General features: G+C 34.1%; 1 protein-coding gene across 1 annotated transcript; it reads right to left on the bottom strand.

Annotated features, from left to right (window-relative positions):
- Positions 1-4,570: 4,570 nt before the first annotated feature.
- LOC111692122 (zinc finger BED domain-containing protein 5-like) lies at positions 4,571-7,675 on the bottom strand. Its single transcript, XM_023455871.1, has 2 exons — positions 7,422-7,675; positions 4,571-4,973 (listed from the first exon to the last, which is right to left on the bottom strand). The coding sequence occupies exons 1-2, from the start codon at positions 7,673-7,675 to the stop codon at positions 4,571-4,573; spliced, it is 657 nt and encodes a 218-aa protein (XP_023311639.1).
- Positions 7,676-13,845: the final 6,170 nt, after the last annotated feature.

The raw sequence follows: 13,845 nt of genomic DNA, 5'->3' as shown, positions 1-13,845 counted from the left end.
ATAGCTACTTACCGATTCAACAGTCCCAAAACTCACATCGATTATAAAATATTTATGGATGAAGCGAGGCCAAAAATAGAAAACATAATTATAAAATACTTACAGGAGCATACAACGTTCAAGATTAATTTTGAGGTATTTGGACTTTATGTAATACCTGAGAAAGAAATAAGTGATATCAAGTCCTTCAATACGAAGAATAAAGTAGTGACTCAATCAACTGATCTACAAAAAATGTTTGAGGAATTTATAGAAGAAATGACTTCTCAAGCATCTGAATTCCAGACGAAAGACTCAGGATTCAGTTTACCCCAATGTCAGCGGCAACCTATATTAAATTACCGAGATATGTTGAAAATAAAAAAGCAGTTTTAAATATACAAAATAAGGACAATGCGTGTTTCGCCTGGGCAATTAATGCGGCCATTTTCTCCTCACGTAGTAATCCTACACAAACAAGTTCATATCCGCATTACAATACTTTGCTTAATTTCACCGGTATAGACTTCCCTGTAAAATTAAAAGACATCACCAAATTCGAAGAAATGAGCAATATATCTGTGAATGTGTTTGGATTGGAATCGGAATTTAAAGATGGAAAAACTGTTACGGAAGTAGTTGGACCTCTACATTTTACCAAATGCCGCAAGCCTACACATGTTAATTTATTGCTTGTTTCTGATGATTCAGGCAATAATCATTACTGCCTAATTAAAAATCTCTCAAGATTAGTTTCAAAACAGAAATCTCTGCATATTGGAGTGTTACACATTTATGACGGATGTCTGCAATCGTTCAGAAAAATTGAAAATTTAAAANCAGGAAGAAGAGTTATTACTGTCTCAGCTCATAAAACCGAAGCCTGATAATCCATTGTACCTTGCAAGATGCGAAGAGGGGTTTCAGAATATTCTAATTGAAAGACATCTACTAAAAGATGAATCAATGTTTAGAAAGTTTTTCCGTTTGAGCAGAAGCCAGTTTAATTACATTTTATCATGTATTGAAAGTGATATGAAAGGACAGTCATGTAATAAAGTAAAACAGCCTATAGGCCCTGCAGAAAAACGGATTGACGCTCAGGGGGGCAATTCTTGGCCATTCGTTTCCTTGCGAATCGTTCGCAACTTCTCGATGAACACTGAAATCCAATTCTTGAGCATTCGCATTATTGCGTATTCGCAAATTTCTGTGCGTTTTCTTGCGAGCGGATCGAAAGCATTCGCAACGATGAAGTGAGGTTACGTTTTTATGCATTTTTATGTTCTCATGCTGTTCTGTTCATTTGATTTGTCAGTTGTGCTACATTTATTTATTAGGTTTTATAGTAAACCTTGTAGTTAGGTTTAGGTATAACAATAATAATTTATGGGCAGAATACCGTGTAATACTGCAACGTTATCGGTTTTCATTAACCATTTGTCGACACTGTGACGTCATCGTTAAATTTTATTAAATATTATTTTTTTACTAAAGCGGCTTCAAAAGAAATTGAGACAAAATCGTGAGTTAATCTCACCAAAGACTATTCGCTAGGTAATTAAAAAGAGTAGTGCATTAGCCCATTATTCTTATATATTATGTCGAGTTTGAAGGCCGAATTTAAGCCAGAAATTATTTAAAACAGATAGTACTTACTTTTCGCCAACTTTTCCAATCTTTCTCGGCCCCCGGCATACTATTTAAAATGGCTGAAATATTCTGCCAGTCCTTTGCTGCATCTTTTACAGTGTAATTGCTAGTTTGTTTTCCACTGATTAAAAGCGGCCTCTTCTTTACAAACTCTTTCAGAGCTGCTTTTTGATTTTCAGTAACATTAATCCCACGTTTTCTGTCCATTATTAACAAGGCACAAGAACAGGAAAAAGAAAACAACAAAGATCGGCGATCACCGTGCAAACTGCAAACACGAAACAATAAAAAATAAACAGTAAAAAGTAGGGTTAAACTGGTAACAGCTGATTTCATATTTAGGGACTGTGATTTGTCGACGTTGCCAGAGCTCCCTGAACGTAAACTTGCGAGCGCTCGCGATGATCGCAATTTAAGTTGCTTTTAAGCGATGAATCCCAAGAATTAGACCCCAGGTAAGAACAAATATACATTTTTTAAGCTCAATATATTTATTTGAGAAATATAACAAAACGTACGTAATCGTTAAAAAAAAACGTAAAAATAGTTGCCCAGTAGTAATATCTAATGAAAATTTAAACCAGACATGTTTGTCATATACTGCACGTCGTTATCTTGCAAAGAAGGCGGTGACTGGTAAGAAACAGAAGATCCATGGGGAGCAGGACCAGGCGATAATATTCCATACTCCACTGAAGATGATGGCGGTGATTGATGAGAAACAGAAGTGTATGAAGGAGTAGGAGTAGGCGGTAGTATGTCATACTGAGCTGAACATGAAGAGTTTGAGGTTTTACGGATTTCTTCCAACTCTATTTGTCCAACAATCTGACATACAGTAGGCGCTTGGTAATCCGGCACCCATATTTTTTCGCCGATGCCGGATTATCAGAACTGCCGGATTATCGGATTTCTATGGGAAGTAAAAGCTTTATACATAAAATGTAAAATAAATTCTACATATCATAGATCCACAGTAAAATACTATTTTAATATGGTTAGGTGAATTTATTATAAAAATAAAATTATGTATGTATGTACATACATACATACGTACTTAACATAAATACAAATACATATGTACATAATTACATATGTTCATCAATTGTGACGTTTTCAATTGCGGAAGAGGAACATGACGCTTTGACCAAATATTTGTCAATTTTCGTTTGCTTCTTGCCATAGTAAATTTTTTTAATTATCATTTCTCTTAACTTTCTCAAATTCAGTAAAATGTCGTTAATAGCGTTATTTTCCTCTGCCCAGCGGATACTGACATCTATTGATTTCAGGGCATCTTCAGCCTTCACTGAGGTGTTCGTGGGACTAAGCAAGGTCATTTCCAAATCATCTTGTTCAGAGCTAGAAACAGCATCATTTATTATTTCTTCATCGGTCATTACAGGGTGAGAATCCGAGTTTTCCGCAAACCATTCCTCAATATCTTGTTCAGTCAACTCTGTCTGATTATTTTGGAACAACATCTGCTTTAGTTCTGCAAGAGGTAATTCATCTTCTGAATCCCACTCTTCTTCAGGTTTTTTGTTTAGTGAAGGCCATCATTTTTTCCACGACGATTGAATCGCTTTTTGAGGCACCATGTTCCACGCTTCAGTTACGTTAAAGACCGCATCTTTAAGGTTCATGTCCTTCAGTGTTTTAGTGACATCATCATCCCGGATAATAGCATTCAACAAGAGTCTCTTCTTGTAGTTACATTTTATCATCTGAATTACATTCTGGTCCATAGGTTAAAGTAACGGTGTGCAATTAGGTGACATAAAATGTGTTTGAATCTTACCATCCCTAGATGATTGTAACTCATCATTTGGTTCATGGGCAGGTGCATTATTCAACAACAGAACAGCTTTAGGTGGAAGATTCTTGCTTTTCAAAAATTTACGTACCGCAGGCACAAAATCATTGTGAAACCAGTCAATGAATAATTCTTTAGTTACCCATGCCTTGTTTTGATTTTTATACACAAGTGGAAGATTAACATTTTTGAACGCTTTAGGATTCTTCGCTTTTCCAATAAACAGCAACTTAAGCTTATGAGTGCCACTAGCATTTGCACAGGGCATAATAGTGACCCTGTCTTTTGACACTTTCCTGCCTGGAGCTTCTGACTCCTTTCTGTAAACATAAGTTTTGTTAGGTAAAACTCTCCAAAACAGGCCGCTTTCGTCAGCGTTATAAGCTTGATCCGGAGTTAAACTAAGGTCGTCAACTTTTTTCTTAAAATTCTCGACAAATGGAGCGACGGCTGATGTGTCACTGGATAATATTTCGCCGGTTACAGTCAACAAACGTATTCCATATCTTGATTTGAAATTCTGGAACCATCCATCACTAGCTTTAAAGTTGGCATTCTTATATATTTTTTCATAAAAAGTTAAGGCTTTTTGACGAATAATATCTCCAGTAAGAGGCGTATTACGGGCTCGTTCTTGAAGAAACCACGTATACAACGCGTCCTCCATAAGAGGATACTCTCCAACCTTAATAGTCTGTCGTGAACTCGTCCCGGCGTCAGCAGTGTTGCCGAAGTTTTCTATCTTCTCACGATTCTTTTTTATATCGTAAATTGTTGCACGGCCTACACCATATTTACCAGCCAACTTCATCTGATTTTCACCACTATCCAACTTTCGCAAAATTTCCATCTTTTTAATTAAACTTAATGTTTCGTGTTTACGTTTTTTGTCCGCCATTTTGTCAAAGCGACGCTGCGAAACAAGAAAAAGTAAAACAAACGCGTGGCTTCACTATTATGGTTAGGCCGAGACTGTTTGTCGCGAGCGAGACAAACACTACTCGAACAATTCAACCGCTCAGTAGTCCGGCGTTCATGCCGGATTATAGAGCGGGCTACCCGAGTCCCAAAGTGCCGGACTACTGAGCGTGCCGGATTGGCGAGCGCCGGATTACCAAGCGCCTACTGTATTTCCATTCTGGCACGAATTTGACTTTCAAGGAACATTTTATTAACCGACATCGCCATATTTTGGAAGAACACATCTATTGGATGTTGTTCTGCTGGCTTTGCCAGAATTGTTGATAATAATTTTGCCCTATCATCAGAATTATTTTTAAACATTTTTGCAATAATTTCTGACGATATTTTGCTGTCATGTTTTCGCTTATTGAACGGCTTGTTCAATGCACCTGCTTCAGATTGTTGTTCAGGGATAGTGGGGATATTGTCAATGTTACTATTGTCAGGGGTCTTTTCAGGATCATCCGGTTCCTCTTCCATTTCTTTATTTTGTGTTTCATATTCTGTACCATCATCTTGTGTTTCTGTTGTCTCGCCTTGTGTGGCAGTATTTGTCAAAGTCCTGAAAAAAAAATCGAATAAAATGCTAATGTAGTAAAGGTTATTTGTCTCAAAACAACCGTTCAAGTTAAATGCCGTCTTTCAGGCACTATCCTTAATTATCGTAATTTACTTACGCCCTTTCGCATTCAACCAAGTTGAGGAATACAAGGTGTTCTTCGAGATGCCATTTCCGTAATACCTTTGATCTGGCGGGGCCTGTAGGCAGTTTTTTGCTCCTTTTGCGCCTCATATAAGTATCTCGAATATATTTCCAACGGCTTTTACATTCTTCAACTAAAAGAGAAATATGCCTTTAAAGCTGTATTTTTATTTTTTAGGTTTTTAGTTACTGGAGAAAGTTATGCATCTTTAGCTTTTGCATTTCGAATATCACCAAGTTACATAAGCCGCATTGTAAAGAAGGTGCTAAAACTATGCAGTGAAAGACTTCCACCTATTTTCGTGCCAACTCCTACCCCACAAGACCTATCACTAGCCAAAGACTTTGAAGGAAAATGGAATTTTCCAAATTGTATTTCAGCTGTGGATGGCAAACATGTTAAAAATTTTTGTTCTGGAAAAAGTGGTTCTCAATTTTTTAATTATAAAGACTTTTTTCCCGTTGTTTTGCTTGGTTTTTGTCGATGCTAACTACAAATTTGTAATGGTTGGTATCGGTTCATACGGTAGAGAAGGTGACAGTGGTATCCTAGAAAAATCTAATTTAGGGAAACTGAAAAAAATGAAGAACTTTATCTTCCACCAAGACAAATAGGAGAAAAACTGCTACCTTACGTAGTAGTAGGAGACGAAGCTTTCAAATTATCAACACATTTTATGAAACCTTTCTCAAGGAACGACTCTCGTGCTGATACAAAAAAAGCTGTTTTCAACTACAGGCTCTCACGTGTAAGAAGAGTATCAGAAAATTCATTCGCTCTACTGAGTCAAACTTTTCGAATTTTTTATATCCCAATAGCTGTTAATCCAGAAGTTACAGACTGCTTAATAATGACTGCCTGTTGTCTTTATCATATGTTAACCTTCCGGGACTGGCGTAAAATTTTTGCGATCCGATACTAGATTTGAGGCAATTATAAAAAAGTTTGCAATTATTTTTGTTTATTTATATAAAAGCATGAAAAATAATTAAACAACATTAATTTTGTAACGCAAAAACGTATAGGAACATATATTTTTGCAATTATTACAAATGCAGCAGAAAAGTTAACATTCTTAAAACTAGTTACTAAAAAACATAAAATTAACGTAGGTATTTACTTAAATATGAACAGAAAATAAACTTATCATAAAACTAAATAAAACTATTCACTGTGACATTCCAAACATATAGGTGTCAAGTATATAACACGTTTTAACCTTGTTTTCGTTATTAGACTTCTTATTTGTATTTGTATCATCCGTAATCTTCAATCAAAATGTGTATCGAAACCGTTTTCATATATATTCTTTCTGATACATGGTTTTTCCTTTTCTTATTACTTTTATTATCTAGCTGTCATATTTTAATGTTTATTATTCTCTCTTTTTTTTTTCTCGTAACCCAACACTTTCTTCTTAGTAACGCACTTCTGTTTTCACATTTTAAATTTTTATAGCTCATTATTTTCTTTACTTAATACTATTTTACAATACTTTCCCATTTAAAAAAATCAATTCAATTTTGTCAGTACATTTTAATTTTATGACGAGCGACTTCTGTCAGATATTTTCTTTCAATTTTACCCCTTTTTGATATGCAATTTTGAATACATTACATTTCCATACATCTCAATATATATATATATGTTGTCAAGATGTTTCCGGGTTCCTCTCCGCGTATGGTTTTCTTGATTCTGGATAGAATCGTGTTCTGGACGACGTTTCGGCAAGATCACACTTGCCATTTTCAAGTCTTCTTTGTTCTACTTCGTGTAATACGTTGTGAACTGNATTTCTGTTAAATAGGCAAGTCTAAACAACCAGTATTTATTAGTTAAATTGCTTTGTAAATCAAATGTTCCAAAAGAAAAGCATGAACTCGTAACTCAAACAACCGAAGTAATATTTTACCACGGGACAACCATCGAAGATCAACACAAGATCTTAAATAGTCGCATATTTAACGGTCGAGACTTGATGAAATTTATTATTTTTACAGACTCATCGAGGGTAGTTTTGAAGGGAAGTGACATATTTTTCATAGCAAGTGCGTGACGGTGAATTATACAGTCACTGCTACTGCAATTCTTTGCTACAGTTTTGATCTTCGAAACAGCATCTGAAGTTTTTCCAACCATAGCTCTTGCCCCATCGGTACAAACATCAATACAATTGTCCCAAGAAATACCATTTTCAATAAAATAATTGTTCATCATGTTAAAGATGTCAGCTCCAGTAGTAGTACTTTCTAACACCTTACACATTAATAAATTGAATAGAATGCTCGAATTGATACCGTACAAACACAAGCAGCACTGCTAGCCCCGCTACATCAGTAGATTCATCTATTTGTAGAGCAAAATCACAACTTTTAAGGCGCGAACATAACTGCCTTTTTATAGATTCTGACAAGTCTTTTATACGACGAGATACTGTATCATTGGACAATGGTATCTTTGACAATTCTTTTGCAGCTTTTTCATCTAGCATACATTTTACCATTTCGACTGCACATGGTTTTATAAGATTCTCTCCTATAGTATGGGCTTCACCGGCCATTGCAATTTTGTAAGAAACAATATAAGATGCCTCAGTTGCATTTTCATTAACCGTCTTTGATGCATGTTTTCGATTTCAACTGTTCCCGCTTTCGCTCAAAAAAAGTTATATTCTTATTCTTATATTCTGGATGCACAGATTGGAAATGGCGAAGCAATTTAGCAGGAAACATTGAGCTATTCGGTAAAACTTTGTTACATAAAACACACTGAGGACAATTATTCTCGGCTTCCATAAATCCAAGGGCCAAGTCTTCGCTATATACTGTTTATCATATCTCCTTGTTTTTTTTTGTTGCATGTAATTCATTTAAGTAAGAATGGTGGTCTTTCATAATATTACTTTTTGACTTTGGTTCTTCTAATTAAAATTGTTTTTGAAAAAAAAAAACAACCACTGTAGGTAGGTAATCAAATAAGCATATAGGTATACTTACCTGTACTGGTGCTTCGGTACGTTGTTTTTTACACGCTGTTTTTAACCAACGACCCATTGCGTACGGCGGTCTAGTTAAAACTATCACAAAACAAGAACTGACTTGCTAGTTAAAACTTTGACGTTACTGACGTGCTAACGGATGGAGAACGGAGAACTATGCGTGCGCACATCACATCCAGCGCGGCTGTGACATATTCCGTAAGCACGTGCGTTGCAGTGACGGAGAACAGAGGCGTCGCTAACCGCTGCCAGTTGGCACTGGCGAAGCCCCTCCATTCCACAAAGCACACTTTGAGAAACGCTGCGTCTACTAAATGTTTCCTGACTAACATAAGCAATATCTCTTATTAAACTTTGGAATTTTCATGATGCCAAGAACTTTAGTACTTACAGCAGGACAGAGGAATGAATTACTTCTTGTGGATGTTCCAATGCTGGTGTTAGTAAGTCACTTAGCTGCAAAACTACATTTCTTTGCAAGCGATAGTATCTGCAATAAAAAGTATTTCATAAAATATGTCTAAGTTTCAAATTTCATTGAACACCTATATGTTCATCTGGTATTTCCAAAGGATCTAGTCCATCTGGAAATAATCTCTCTCTACGTATATTTACGTGATGTTGATTTTGTTGTTATTTTCCTCGTATAGCATAAGAATTATTGTTGCACCAGGAAACATACTGTATGAGTAAAAGAGAATTTTATTAAATAGTTTGATGTACAATATGTCAAAACAAAATCAATGTATAAAGTAGTGTAATACTACTTACATATAAATACATTTTATGCGTCTGTTGTCATGTGATTAAACCATTATGAAGCACTGGAATTACTTATAAAAAAAATAAAATGCAATAAACTTAATAAACTACAAATTAAGTACGATTTTTATGTATGTTATGTAGAATGTATAAATAATATATAACCATGTCTCAACGTATTGAGTTATACAGTATGATTTCCTTTCTTGGGACATTACATATACATCCTCGCCAATATCAATTATTATCCTTAAACTTTCTGATAAAAAGTACATATCCTATTAATTATAAATTTTATTTAATAAATTTACTGACAAGCATATATTTTTTTAGAAGAACGTTCCTGACCATACTGTAGTAATTTTTCGATCCAACAAATTTTGCAAATTTTACAACGCAGTTGGTCTCTGTTCCAAAATTATGCACTTTATTAACACAAGTTGTTGGTTGAAAATAATAGGTGAAGAATTAGGAGGTACATACTTCTTGATGTCATAGTCTGGTAATTGGTTTCATACTCAATTTCATATTGGCTTTTAATTTTAGAAGATGAATTGTTTTTAGTACTTATTATTTATTGAAAGTATTTAGTTTCCTTTTCTTATTTTTTGATTCGCCTTTTTCAGCACTACATTGATTATTTTTCTTTTTGATATTGAAAACATTAGAAACAATAGAGCATAGCATAATAAACTGACAATAAAAGTCTTTTAAACATGTATCTTGGGATACGCTAGAAAAAGTAAGATGACATAAAATATCTTTTTGTTTACACATTTTCAGAAAGTAATATTCGGTGGAAGAATCATTTATAATTTTTTCAAAGATGCATGCATATGAAATAGGACAGTTTTTACCATGTCTGTAGTGTATCCTGAAGGGTTATTTTTTTATTTAATTATCTATTTAATTCTCGAAAGGGAGTTTATTATCATTCTACTTTAATCAATACGTGAGAACTTAGAAATGTTGTATGCTCAGAGAATTACTTCCAAGTACTTACCCTTTCATTGCTTACGTGGAATGTAATCCAGTGGCTGGCTATACAGGGTGACACTGAAGTGGAGCAACAAAAGGAAACACCAAAACTTCCAGGAAGGGTTTTATTAACAATAAACAAAACAAACAAACAAAATGACAACACAACAGCTCGAACATTATTAATTAATTGATTTATACGCGACAGCGTACCGAGATTCAGGGAATGCGCACTTCACACCAAAATTTGGAAAAACTTTATCTATTATTACATTTAATTAATTAGCCCGAGACTCTAAAGTTAATAGTTAGTCTGCTCAATGTGAAACCTAAGGAAGAACTGACTTCTTCGAGATCTCTCCTGAATTCCACACTTTGACACGCCCATTTCTTGGATCCAGAAGTTTCGGTTCTTATCTTATTGGCGGGGACCCTGAGTGTCGGGATGCTTTAATAATTAGGTTAATAATTATCTAATTGACTTGACCTACATTTATATATGAATTTTGAAACTAAACTAAACCCTAGCCTTCCCCTAGTGACTCCGCGTAGCAAATACGGGGCGGATTAGTCAATGTAATTTAATATTTTCTTATTAGCTTGGAAAATCCGCCGAAAAACCAGCTATGATCTGCTACTTTCTTTTCCAATTATTATTTCAGTTTAACAATTTAATTTAAGTCTACTTTGGAATCCCTACGCTCTTCTCGCGGTTTCGCGCGTAATTAAAAATATGGGTTTTTACGCTGGCGTCTCCCAGACGCAACAGATGACTACCATATGGTCCTGACAGTTTAAGTGAACTTGAAAATATTGCTAAATTTCGTGAAGCCTTCCCCGAAGGACGGTCTTGGCGACCTACTATTTGAAAGCCCTCAACAGTCGATAATTTGTGGTAACCGAAATATTTTACTTTTGGCCTATCTGATCTAAGAACTAATAAATAAATGACTGCGCGTCCCGGTTTTTGTTACAGTAGGAACACTAAACCACCGCGTTGTAAATAATAATTACAATACTCATTTTCTATATAAACGTTTCCTTACTTTCAGTAATTAGAGAAATACAAATATTACAATTTAGTTTTCTAGATTTTTTGAATGAAGCATAACCAGATATGTAAATTTGAGCGGATTCTTCTATTTGATACTCATTTAAATATTCCGTTTCCAGTATATGTAAAAAGTTGTCGCTCTCGGTATTTTTGGGAATGTCCCAATCAAGATCAGATACATTGCGGCACTTTTCAGTATGTTTTTGGATTTCAGAAAGTGAACATTTATTTCCTGAAGCCTTTCTAAATATATGTTTAAGTCTATTTTTTTCTCTGCATTAATTATTTCATCAAAACTAACATTATAATTGCTACCACCTAATAGTCTGTATTTACCAAATATTTTTTCTTATTTTTCAGTTGTAGATTTACCAGGTAAAATGTCTGATATTGCAAACTTTTCAAAAGAGTACTCAATTATTTCTAACAAAACAGAAGTACTATGACGAAGTGCTGAATAGGTATCATTTGTAAGACGACCATTGTTATTAATTNCTTGGGACAATTGTCCCAAAAAATACCATTTTCAATTAAATAATTGTTCATCAAGTTAAAGATGTCAGCTCTAGTAGTAGTACTTTCTAACGCCTTACACAGGAATTCAAAAATAATAGGTGAAGAATTAGGGGGTACATACTTCTTAATGTCATAGTCTGGTAATTGGTTTCATACTCGATTTCATATTGGCTTTTAATTTTAGAAGATGAATTGTTTTTAGTACTTATTATTTATTGAAAGTATTTAGTTTCCTTTTCTTATTTTTTGATTCGCCCTTTTCAGCACTACATTGATTATTTTTCTTTTTGATATTGAAAACATTAGAAACAATAGAGCATAACATAATAAACTGACAATAAAAATCTTTTAAAAATATATCTTGGGATACGCTAGAAAGAGTAAGATGACAAAATATCTTTTTATTTACACATTTTCAGAAAGTAATAATAATATAAAAGAATCATTTATAATTTTTTCAAAGATGCATGCATATGAAATAGGACAGTTTTTACCATGTCTGTAGTGTAACCTGAGGGGTTATTACTTTATTTAATTATCTATTTAATTCTCGAAAGGGAGTTTATTATCATTCTACTTTAATCAATACGTGGGAACTTAGAAATGTTGTATGCTCAGAGAATTACTTCCAAGTACTTACCCTTTCTTGCTTACGTGGAATGTAATCCAGTGGCTGGCTATACAGGGTGACACTGAAGTGGAGCAACAAAAGGAAACACCAAAGCTTCCAGGAAGGGTTTTATTAACAATAAACAAAACAAACAAACAAAATGACAACACAACGGCTCGAACAACATTATTAATTAATTGATTTATACGCGACAGCGTACCGAGATTCAGGGAATGCGCACTTCACACCAAAATTCGGAAAAGCTTTATCTATTATTACATTTAATTAATTAGCCCGAGAGTCTAAAGTTCATAGTTAGTCTGCTCAATGTGAAACCTAAGGAATAACTGACTTTTTCGAGATCTCTCCTGAATTCCACACTTTGACACGCACATTTCTTGGATCCAGAAGTTTCGGTTCTTATTGGTGGGGACCCTGAGTGTCGGGATGCTTTAATAATTAGGTTAATAATTATCTAATTGACTTGATCTACATTTATATATGAATTTTGAAACTAAACTAAACCCTAGCCTTCCTCTAGTAACTCCGCGTAGCAAATACGGGGCGGATTAGTCAATGTAATTTAATATTTTCTTATTAGCTTGGAAAATCCGCCGAAAAACCAGCTATGATCTGTTACTTTCTTTTCCAATTATTATTTCAGTCTAACAATTTAATTTAAGTCTACTTTGGAATCCCTACGCTCTTCTCGCGGTTTCGCGCGTTATTAAAAATATGGGTTTTTACGCTGGCGTCTCCCAGACGCAACAGATGACTACTATATGGCCCTGACAGTTTAAGTGAACTTGTTGAAAATATTGCTTAATTTCGTGAAGCCTTCCCCGAAGGACGGTCTTGGCGACCTACTACTTGAAAGCCCTCAACTTTCGATAATTTGTGATGACCGAAATATTTTACTTTCAGCCTATCCGTTCTAAGAACTAATAAATAAATGACTGCGCGTCCCGGCTTTTGTTGTAGTAGGAACACTTAAACCACCGCGTTGTAAATAATTAAAATACTCATTTTCTATATAAAAGTTCCCTTACCTTCAGTAATTAGAGAAATACAAATATTACAATTTAATTTTCTAGATATTTTGAATGAAACATAACCAGATATGTAAATTTGAGCTTATTCTTCTATTTGATACTCATTTAAATATTCCGTTTCCAGTATATGTGAAAAGTTGTCGCTCTCGGTATTTTTGTAAATATCCCAATCAAGATCAGATTCATTGCAGCACTTTTCAGTATGTTTTTGGATTTCAGAAAGTGAAAATTTATTTGCTGAAGCATTTCTAAATATATGTTTAAGTCTAATTTTTTTCTCTGCATTAATTATTTCATCAAAATTAACATTATAATTGCTACCACCTAATAGTCTGTATTTACCAAATATTTTCTCTTATTTTTCAGTTGTAGATTTACCAGGTAAAATGTCTGATATTGCAAACTTTTCAAAAGAGTACTCAATTATTTCTAACAAAACAGAAATACTATGACGAAGTGCTGAATAGGTATCATTTGAAAGACGACCATTGTTATTAATTTTCTAGTTGGGACCACCTACTTAGTTTTAAATCAAAAGCTAAAATCCTGTTTGTCTTTAAAAGTTAATTCGGTATGATTTACAAATACCTTAGCAACCATTTTTCTATTAATTGAAATTTGATTAGCAATGCTAATTCTGTCCTCTGTTGAATTTAAAATATAAAAATAGATTTTATTATCTTTTTCAACTTTTGTTGTCCAAGAGTCACAAATATTGATTTTTTAAGATAATTTGAAATTATGTTCTCAAAACTGTTGA

This window comes from Anoplophora glabripennis, unplaced genomic scaffold (assembly GCF_000390285.2).
Source record: "Anoplophora glabripennis isolate ALB-LARVAE unplaced genomic scaffold, Agla_2.0 scaffold973, whole genome shotgun sequence".
NCBI classification, from domain to species: Eukaryota; Metazoa; Arthropoda; class Insecta; order Coleoptera; family Cerambycidae; genus Anoplophora; species Anoplophora glabripennis.
This window is presented reverse-complemented; position numbering and strand designations above follow the sequence as displayed.

What these genes read in the sequence shown, in the direction of transcription:
- LOC111692122 (XM_023455871.1), bottom strand. Translation starts at nt 7,675, where the DNA reads ATGGCCGGTGAAGCCCATACTATAGGAGAGAATCTTATAAAACCATGT. An exon ending in GGGCTAGCAGTGCTGCTTGT is followed by an intron (nt 4,974 to 7,421) that starts GTTTGTACGGTA and finishes TTTTTTTTTCAG; the next exon opens with GACTTTGACAAATACTGCCA.